We start from the raw sequence: 10,768 nt of genomic DNA, 5'->3' as shown, positions 1-10,768 counted from the left end.
TTTAAAAAATTACTGGAAGGGCACACAATAATTGGATACTATTCTCTCAAATTATATCATAATCTATATACAGAAATAAAATAAGAAAACTTATCTACAACTCGGTGTGTATTTAGGTGAATGGAAATGTACTCTCTTCGTCCCTAAAATATTGCTCCATACCACATTTTTCACTTTATTAAGATAGAAGGCAAAAGAAAAGCAAGTGATTAGTAGTTTTGTTTTGTTCGCTAATTTAAATAATATAATAAATAATATAATGCGAGAGGAGACATGTGATGACCTATAAATGATAGAAAAATTTTGTGTGCCCCCGATTTATAGTATTTTATTGTTCATCCAACCTAGTGTGTAAAAAGTGAAAAATAGAACTCACTCAAGGTAAAAAGTGATCTAGACCAAAGATATAAATGAGCCCGACCAAAGATATAAGTGACCTTATTCGAGGACTAAAGTTACTTTACTGAAGGATGAATATGACCCTAATTAATGAAAAAAATGTGACCCTAACAATAAACAATGAAGTGACCCTGATCAAGCGAGATATGTTTTTTACAAGTTATAACTATGACTAATACAACACCAACAATGAGATTGTGAGAATATACCAATACACAAGTGTAGTAGGTACTAGGCTATGTGTGGCTTGAACCCATACCATGTATAATATTGTACAATGCTCTACCATTTAAGTTTAAAATAAAAAAACTAATAACATCAACAAGGGTAACTAAAATAAAAGAACAAGTGCAGATAACCTTCCTCTTTTGAGCCGCCACATAATATATCATTGTAGATCGGCCTTTTAAAAAAAAAACTAGTTTTAAGACCCTGATTTATTAGATGACATGTGTCATCTCATCTTTCCTCTATTAACACCATGGTCTATTAGATGACATGTGTCATCCTATCTTTCCTCTATTAATTTGTTCTTTTTTTTTTTTTCAATTTTTCCTTTGTTGTTTGTTTCACCATCTAATTTGTATATTTTTTCAACTTTCAACCCTAAAAAAAAAATACAATCCCTTAACAAAATTAGCACTTTAAATGATCGCTTAACAACTACTCTTTTTGTACGGGTATTAAAATTAACACGGGTATTAAAACTAGATTGTGAGAATATACCAATACACAAGTGTAGTAGGCAGTAGGCTATGTGTGGCTTGAACCCATACCATGTATAATATTGTACATTGCTCTACCATTTAAGTTTAAAATAAAAAAACTAATAACATCAACAAGGGTAACTAAAATAAAAGAACAAGTGCAGATAACCTTCCTCTTTTGAGCCGCCACATAATATATCATTGTAGATCGGCCTTTTTAAAAAAAAACTAGTTTTAATACCCGTGCTAATTTTAATACCCGTACAAAAAGAGTAGTTGTTAAGCGATCATTTAAAGTGCTAATTTTGTTAAGGGATTGTATTTCAGTGGGTTGAAAGTTGAAAAATATACAAATTAGATGGTGAAACAAACAACAAAGGAAAAATTGAAAAAAAAGAACAAATTAATAGAGGAAAGATAGGATGACACATGTCATCTAATAGACCATGGTGTTAATAGAGGAAAGATGAGATGACACATGTCATCTAATAAATCAGGTTCTTCCTTTTTAAATATTAGACTAGACTAGACTAGACTAGATATTGACTAGGTAAGATTGTAAACCATATGGGATCAAACTCAAATGAACAGATTAAAAAAGAAATTGGTACAATATATTTTAGGATGGAGGGAGTAATGACCGGTGGCTGCGACATAGTATAGTCTATAGACACTATACCGCAGCAAGCCAGCAAACACCGCAATCAACCACCGATTTCTATCTTCTCCCCGAACAAATCTTGCGCGACCAGCGCATGGTTTCTTCTTCTTCGGATCAATCATGGCGAATTACTTAGCACAGTTTCAAGCTATCAAAAGCTCTTGCGATCACCTCGTCATTGCCGGTACTTTCTCTCTCCGTAAATTACATTACTCGCTATATATTGCTCAATTCCGAAATTAGCATTTGAATGTCATCTGTTATTATTTGATTTGATCTTTTCAGTGATTAATGATCCGATGTCGTGAAATCTGTTCGCTGTTTGATTTATGTTGATGCAATTTCGTAAGATTATTAAGAAAATGCAGTTATTGCAGTACTTAGTTCTAGGATGGAATGAGATTGAAAACAATTTATTGGGATAATGTATGATTTGATTTAATCTAAAATGTTGGAAATGGAGAGTATATGGTGAATTGACAAGTATGCTGATTTGATGGAATAATCGACGCGCCAGTAATTGGAGGGTAAAGGTATCAATCCTGCACATACGAAATTTCCAAGGAACTGATTTTGGACTCTATTAAAAGTTGGAGTTCACTTACTAGGATTCCCTCCTTCAAGGTATGTAGGAAATCGTACATCATCCTCGATGTGGTTGCTGTTAGTGGAATGTGGAGGATTTTTTGTATACATAGATCACACCATGAGTTTTAGAATGCACGAGGTGGGCAAAGAGGATTTCCATAGTTGACGTGTGAGGTTCGACTGGAGCCCACATTGTTAATGCTTAAGTTCTGGGAAAGCTTTACCTTTTTGGGAGGGGTGATTTAAGGGAGAGTTGAATATAAATATGGGGGACGATGGAAATTATGACTGTTGTTATCTGATATGTCGAAAACAAAAACCAAAAGTAATAACAAGGCTATATTTGAATTTATCAAACCCTGTTAACTTTGAGCATCATCAACTTCTATTACTGTATTCCTTTGTTATATTAAAACAAAGAAAAGTTGATCTTACTAAATACTTTTTAAGTTAACGTAGATAGAAATACTACGTATTATTCTCGCATTTTGACTAACACGATTTTTGAGAAACGTATAGTCCAAGTTAGCGTACTTTTATCCATAGAGAAAAAAAAGTCAGCAAATATTGGCCATTAAAGGAAAAGGTGTTATGTTATATAGAGGTAGATCCGTAGATGCTTGTAGTAAATACCATGCCATTGCTTCAGCCTTGAAGACATTACTTGTTACCAATGTTTGAGGCCTAGTTACCACGGGAAAATAAAAACAAGGTTTTTGCTATCATCGCTGTTTGATTTCTGTGCGAAGATATATTTATTCTTGTTACTCTCGTTTTTCTTATGTCTTTATACTGTAGTTACATTTGTTATTTGTCAAAAACCTTTGCTGATGCACTTACAACTTTATTCCAGTGGAAGACGTGAGTGATTTGTGGCCGACTGTCAAAAACTTGTTCGAGGAGCGGCTGCCATTTAAGAGGGCTTGTCTAAATAACAAGACTCGAAATCCTGTATTTCTAGAGAAATTGCCAGCTGAATATATTTTGACCACAGATTCAAGGCTTCGCAGCCGCTTTCCGCAGGAGCAGTCACTATTTTGGTTCCGGGAGCCATATGCTACCGTGGTTTTTGTTACATGTGAGGTAAAAAAGTTGAATCTTCTATCCCTTTGTAATCTTCTTCTTACTCCAATTCAATTTTCACTAGTCTTTCTCATTTGTTTTCTATGAGGATTTCTTCTTGTGTAGTTTTTCAATTTAAATTAAGCACCCCTCAAAGTATCTCCTTTCATGACCCCTTGACTGTTCTAAAACTGAGACATATCCTTCTTGAATCAGAAAGTTTTCGACTTTTTGACGTACTTATACTACTTCCAGTTTCTTAATGATTAAGAGTCAAAATGTTCTGCACCCTTCTAATATGCATATTCTTAATATGCGTATAGAAACTGTTCACGTCTAACAACATCAAACCTCTTAGTTGCAAACTAATTACATTATTTTGAGTGGAACAAACTCAACAAACAGGATATAATTTGGATGAAGTTTTATGTTGTGATATGAGAAGCTATCTTATTAGGAACTGTAAGAGCATCTCTAAGAATCTAAGTACCAAAAGTTTTATAAAGAAATAATTATGTCAAGCAGGTTTCAATTGAAGATCTGGCTCGATATGCTCTGTTCGGTATAGGTAGGACCGTTGGACTAGAGCCCGATTCAATGTTTTAAAACAATCGGAGGCTGGAAAACCAAGTTACGGTGACACATATCAACTTGATCTTCTTGCGTCAAAGATCTTAACCTTTTGAAAGGAACTCCAGTTCCTTGTATATTCCATTTCAAAGGTTTCTTATACGTTTCCATGCCCCCTTAAAACCCCGAACAACGGGCAAAGTTCTTTTAGGCCCTGTTTGGTAGAGAGAGTTTTGAGGACAAATTAGAGGTTTGGACCATTATTAGAGGTTTGACTAGTCAAAACCTCTAATAGTGGTGTTTGGTAAAAAGAGGATTGGAAAAGTAGATTGGACTCAATCCTCCAATTCCAAAAAAGTTGCTGGGAGCAGCGTTTTTAAAGGAGGATTGAAATGAAGAGTTAAAAAGTCGAATTTGCCCCCATCTTCACCCTCCTTCCCTCTACCCTCCATTAATAGATCTATTTTGGTTTTCCTTTATCTTCGTTGTACTTCATACGTAGTATTAGTTTTTTGCAGACAAATTAATCTGATTTTATAATTTTTCTTTATTTTCTATTTTTGTAAATTTGCTTCAATACAAGTTTAATCGTGGTTCGTGAGCTTAGGTTACTAATTGATTTCCATTGAGACAAAGAGGGTGAGAATTACCTCAAAAAAATGGTAAACAGAGCATTGAAGATGGAGATAGAAAGTTGGATGTTGAATTAATGCTCAACATTACCTCTAAAAAATTGGTAAACAGAGCATTGAAGATGGAGATAGAAAGTTGGATGATGAATTAAAGCTCAACATTACCTCTAAAAAATTGATGACCAGCTTGAAGATGGAGATGATTTTTTTTACATTCAAACCCAAATTGGGTGCAGTGAGGGAGAGGGACTAAGGGAGCACTGATCCTTGGTTTGGAGTTTTTATTATTTTATGATTTTCTTTTTTCTTTCTCTTTATTTTGATAGTAATGCTCTAAGTTGTAAATCCCCGGGAATATGGACACAACCAGCTACACTACACATCATGTACTACTTAAAATTTTCCTTTTTTCCAAATTCATACTCCGGTGTGTTTGTAAATTAGACACTCACCATTAAATTTTATCTTAAACAGTAGAAGAAAAAAAAGGTTAATGCTACAAAAAATCAATGTCCATAAAATCATAAATGTCATTTTACACAAACAAATAACTACAAGCTTTTAACAATCATCTAAGTATTACCAAACATATTTATACAAACAACTAGTCCAGTCCACAGTCAAATCTGCTAAACAAAAAGGTAAACAACTAACTGCTCATGCAAACAGCTAAACGTTAGCCTCTAGTTACCAAACAGGGCCCTAGTTGGAGCACATACTTTTCTGGTGTAGCAATAAATTTTTGAACAATTCTTTTAGATACTAAAATGTAAATTGATATAGTATTATTATAATTACATAAGAGGTATAGCATACCCCAACCTTTGTTTTTGAAGCATATCATTTGTATTAATCTGGTCCTAAAGATAGTGTTCAAACAGAAGCTCTCTTGTTAAGAGGAACCTTGGCCTTCCAAATGAAATTTGCTATGGAAAAGCAGAGTATTTAGGAGCTTTATTCTATCAAGATAGGAAATATTTGCATGAAAAAACCCCAGAAGAGTCTCCTATAATCTACCACATCCGTTAAACTGAGTGGTCACACATAGAATCAAGCTCCTGCAATTCTTGATCATGGGTTGGTCATCTGAAATGCGGATCTCATGCACAGCCACAATAAAATGTAGACACGATGCACCATGCGATAAAAGATAGACAGAATAGCCGTGGATAGGGGATCTCCGTACCAAACTACCTCCCAGTAGCGAATACGCTTACCAGTTACCACCCCCTAGAGGATTGAAAATTGAAGAAAACTGTACGTCACTAGAGGATTGAAAATTGAAGAAAACTGTACGTCACTAGAGGATTGAAAATTGAAGAAAACAGAAAGATAAATTTCCAGGAGCAGGTGTAAAAATTCTTGTGAAGCATCATGGTTAAGGATAGTCATACCTCATGTCGCTCCATCCCAAATCTGATAATTTGCTGTGTCATTTCTCATTTCAAACAGGGTCAAAACAAAATGTACTTTCATTTTGATGAGTTGGTATTATAGAAATGGGGTATACTGTATTATTTTGCCAAAAGTGTATATTAGGTTGGGTTTTGGTCCACAGACTAAGAATTAAAATCATGGGTTTTATCTTAAAGGAAATATAGAAAAGATCTAAATACATAGAAATACTATCACTAGATTAGGATTGAAAGTAAGGGGATGTTTGGTTCATAAAAAAGAAAGGAAGGAATGGAGAAGAGAAAGAAAAAGAAAGAAATGAAATCCCCCCAAGGCCTCAAATTACCCATACTGTTTAGTTAGACAAGAATAAAGGTTTCAAATTCCGTTATATGAGATTGGTATTGGTTAGCACTTAGCAGATCAACGAGAAGTTCCCTCATATTCCTTCTGGCCACCTCATTAACTTTCAAAACCAATCCATTTCAAATCTTTCCATCCCTCCCCCCGGTTCAATATCTACCGCTGCAAGCTACTCCTCAGCCCAACGCCGACTACTCCTATTGCTGCCGCTACACCACCGCATGCAATTCTGATGCCGCAACACCGCTCTTCAAGGAGACTCTAAGTGGTTAAACTCCACCAAAGCTCTAGATCTAGAGCTTTATGGTTGATTTTCACCATTTAAAGTGACAATTCTAATCTTGGGTCGTCTTTAGTGCTCTCTAGGTAAGTGGGTACGGTTGGTTAGGGGTAGATGGTGGCTGGTGGTGGTGTTTCCGGGTAGTTGTAAGGGGGGTTGTGGGTTGCGGGTGTAGGATTTGCGGTGGTTGGATCAAAGATCCAGGACTTGTCTGAAGAAAAAATAAGAAGAATGTGACTATTATGTTTTACATTAAGTTTGTTAAGAAAAAAATGAAGGCTCTCCATCCCTATTGTTTGGTTTATTTGATTAGAAATTACACATTTTTTTTCTGGAGCCACATCATTTGGTGACTTGTTTAGGGATGGAGTAACCTGTGTTGCTTCCGTTTCTTGTGATCATCGTTTAAGTTTTATTTCTTTGCTAATTTGAATTATGTTTCTTGTGTAAAATAGTTTCTGAAAGTATTTTTAATTTTTTTTATAATCCACACACTTTTAACTTACTATTTTTAGACAATAATCCCACCAGGCCACCACTTTACACTCACGTACACTACTTTATGCCAGCATGTCACTATCACAACTTACCTTTTCTCTCTCCAAAAATTGTATGGTAATATTGGTATTGATTTAAAGGCAAGTGAGTAGAATGAAGGAAAAATCGAAGGGAGTACTATTAAGGTGTATAGTTAAGAGTTGTTTACAAGCATGATGAATGTTCTTGTTTAGCCTTGTTCTTATTATTTGGTTGCAGTTCTTCTTTACTTTGTGTTTACTTGCTCCAATTCTCTTGATCTGAAGGATCTTGATGAGTTCAAGTCCATTGTCAAACCTCGAGTGAAATTGCTAGTTCAAAATGATGAGAAGGAGTGGTTCATTGTGTTTGTGAATAGAGCGCACCCCAGCAATGATCAGGCTACCAAGATGGCGAGAAAGGTATATGCCAAGGTGGAAGTGGAATTCAGCTCAAAGAAGAGAGAAAGGTAACTTTTCAGTAGCAAGGATCTGTGTTTCCTGCATTATGCTTCTATAATCTACATAAATAAATTTATGTCATTCTTTAAGCTTGTGTGACCTAAAATATCAAAATACGGTGCAGTTGTACATCATTTGAAATGAGCTGTATGGCCGAATATATTAAGTTATTAACCAAAAAACAAATAACAACAATTCCAAGATTACTTGTTTGTAGTGGAACGTGGAAGCATAGAATGACCTTAACTTATAGAGTTTAGGATATGTTTGAGGTATTGAGTTGTTTCTTCTTCTGTGATGTATATTTGGCAGAGTCTCATAACCTTCGATAATGAGTACTTATACAAGCAGATGTATCCTTCTGGAGTTGCACTAGCATGTAGCAAGACTGCATGATCAGTCCTGATGCGAGAGCTTCAACACTTAATTTGCTGTTTTCCTGAACTATCGGAGTGTATCTTACAAAGTTATAAACTTACAACTACTCTTTTCCAACAATAATGAAATGCAATTTAAATTGGAAGGTGGCTGTATTGGCTTGTGATATGATGAGCCACCATGGTAGATAATTAACCTGTTTAGGCTGTTCTCCTCACCTTATTAAAACAAGTTTCAGCAAAAATAAGCAAAAGTAAAAACCATTTACAACACTTTCCTACTTTTTCTTACATAATTACCACTTATAACTCACTCTCTCGTTCTTTTTCTTACACATCCCCCATTTGCCACACTCTCTCCTATCTTCTTGGTTTATCTGCTACAGTAATTGTAACCAACAAAAAGGAACATTGAGAGAATTCGATGTTTAAACTCGTGGTGTATCTCTAGATCATCAGGGTATTTGTTGATGGGTAATGCTTTTCACTAAGTGCTGATTGATTTCATAGCACTATAGCAGTCACCAATGAGTATTAACCAAGTGTTCTTTTGGAAAATCAAATTGTTTTTGGTTGGGAACTTGGGATATATCGTCTTGTTGTGGTCATGCATATATTCTTTATTGTTGATGATGTTACTTGCAGTCTTAGATATCTGAAGGCGTATATCTAAGGCTGCATGCTACATCGACTTCTAAGAATGGGGACCTCCTTACCTTTAGCCAGGTAATATTTCCTGTCAACTGTCAAGTGTATCAGAATCATCTACAAATGTGATGTTTATTTAATTGGGACTTTTTGGCTATTCAAGCTGGGGGTTGTCACTTGTCTAAAAGTGGAAGGAAGAAGTATACAGGATTGGCAGTTTCTGTTAGGTCACCAGTGGTGGTGGATTATATCCTACGGATTTAGTATGATCTATTCCAATGTTCTTAGAGTCGATTGTCTCATTATGGAGGATCCATTCCCTTTCTCCTCTGAGTATGGTTTTATACATTTTATTCTGGTCTAAGACATGTTTGATTCAACCTACGAAAGTAGAAATGTGGCGTAACTTTAATGGAACACGTTATACGTCTCACCAAAATGACACCTACTAGAGCTGCAACTGCGAGAATCGAGAAACGACATGTCTTGGATTTGATTTCTGTTGGAAATTTGCTTAATCTTGTTTAATGTTGGGAATTTCTTCCTCAGGTGCTGCAAATTAGATGTATATGGACCAGAAGCTAATTTTTGGGAGGACTTTGATTCCAAGATCATGGAGTGTATTCGGAATACACTGGATAGGCGAGTTCAATTTTATGAGGAAGAGATTAGGAAGCTGAGCGAGCAACGTTTTATGCCAATCTGGAACTTTTGTAACTTCTTCATATTGAAGGTTTTGATCAATCTATCTTTATTATATCTTCTAGAAGCAGCTGTTGAGAGATGCTTGTATTCGCTATAACTTTTACTTGTTTCTGAGGCTTTTTCTTTATGGTACCCCCGCATGTTTAGTTGTTTCTTGAGACAGAATGAATATTTTAATATTTTTTGGCGTCCGTAACTTTATTACTTGTTCCTTTTTTTAACCTGAAATTGTATTATTTTCTTTAGGAAAGCTTGGCTTTTATGTTTGAGATGGCTCATCTTCATGAAGATTCGTTACGGGAGTATGATGAGCTAGAACTTTGTTATATGGAAACAGGTAATTTGTTTGTTGCCTACTTTATGTGGTTGGCTTCGCCCATGAATTAGACACTCTTTTGGTTGTTGAGAAGTGAGAACCTTTTCATTTTATCTAGCTTAACATAAACTACAGTTTATAGGTTTGGCAATAGGTATCTGAATTTTGAATAGTTAAACTTGACCTTGAGAGTAGATCTTGAAGTTTCAGTATTCTTTTCATATCCTAAACTATATTGTTGCAGCTTAATAATCTTGTTAATTTTCATAAATGATAACTTCAATAAGGAATTTGGATGAATTTTAGGATAATAGTTCTTTCTTTTTCCTGAGTATATTTTACGACAAGCTCCCTTTCTTTGGGAAGCTCTACATGGGGAAGGGGCGAAGGGCGATGTTGTATGAATAGGATAAGTGGATCAAGAAGATGACTGCTTCAGCTTTAGGATGATTTTTTTAGCCTGGCCTCTGGATTTTTGTTAGTTTACGCCTAGGTTGCAAGGAAACGTGAAACGGAAACGGATACGGTGAAACGGGGAAACGGCAATTTCCAAAATTATAAGATACGGGGAAACGGCAATTTAAATAATTACTAATAAAAATGCATAAATTAAAGGAATTTCAGTTGGGCATTTTATCGAACACTTGGAGTGCAAGCCCATAACACCTACAATTCAAGCCTTTGATAATTAAACCATTGACACAAATCTTAATATTAGCTACTGTCCAAGTGTCCATACACTTATAAAACAATATCAAATAATCAAATATCCAAACGGTGTAAAATTAAACTGACTCAAATAAACCCATTTAGTGATTCAGTTTCGTATACAATTAATTAGTGACACAATTTCGTATAATTTGAACTATTGAGCACAATTGTGCACCAAACCAACCCATTTTTCATATAAATGAATCTCATTTTTGTATAAATTAACTCATTTCATATAAATTAACTCATTTCATATAAATTAACTCATTTCATATAAATTAAGGGGTGTTTAGATAATTAGGTATTTAACTACTTAATTCATACAGTACAATACTACAATATTAACAAATCGGACAGAAAATCCTACGACCTTACCT

At 35.0% G+C, this 10,768-nt stretch overlaps 1 protein-coding gene across 1 annotated transcript in view; it reads left to right on the top strand.

Moving 5' to 3' along the window:
* Positions 1–1,713: 1,713 nt before the first annotated feature.
* Positions 1,714–10,768, top strand: part of LOC110797591 (trafficking protein particle complex II-specific subunit 130 homolog) — a 35,044-nt gene continuing 25,989 nt past the window's right edge. The window contains exons 1-5 of the mRNA XM_022002707.2: positions 1,714–1,951; positions 3,209–3,438; positions 7,461–7,642; positions 9,209–9,392; positions 9,611–9,701. Of these exons, the coding sequence (XP_021858399.1) occupies positions 1,888–1,951; positions 3,209–3,438; positions 7,461–7,642; positions 9,209–9,392; positions 9,611–9,701 (751 nt within the window). The 5' untranslated portion in view covers positions 1,714–1,887. The remainder of the gene's footprint in view (positions 1,952–3,208; positions 3,439–7,460; positions 7,643–9,208; positions 9,393–9,610; positions 9,702–10,768) is intronic.

The sequence above is a fragment of the Spinacia oleracea genome, chromosome 1 (genome assembly GCF_020520425.1).
Source record: "Spinacia oleracea cultivar Varoflay chromosome 1, BTI_SOV_V1, whole genome shotgun sequence".
Taxonomy (NCBI): domain Eukaryota; kingdom Viridiplantae; phylum Streptophyta; class Magnoliopsida; order Caryophyllales; family Amaranthaceae; genus Spinacia; species Spinacia oleracea.
This window is presented reverse-complemented; position numbering and strand designations above follow the sequence as displayed.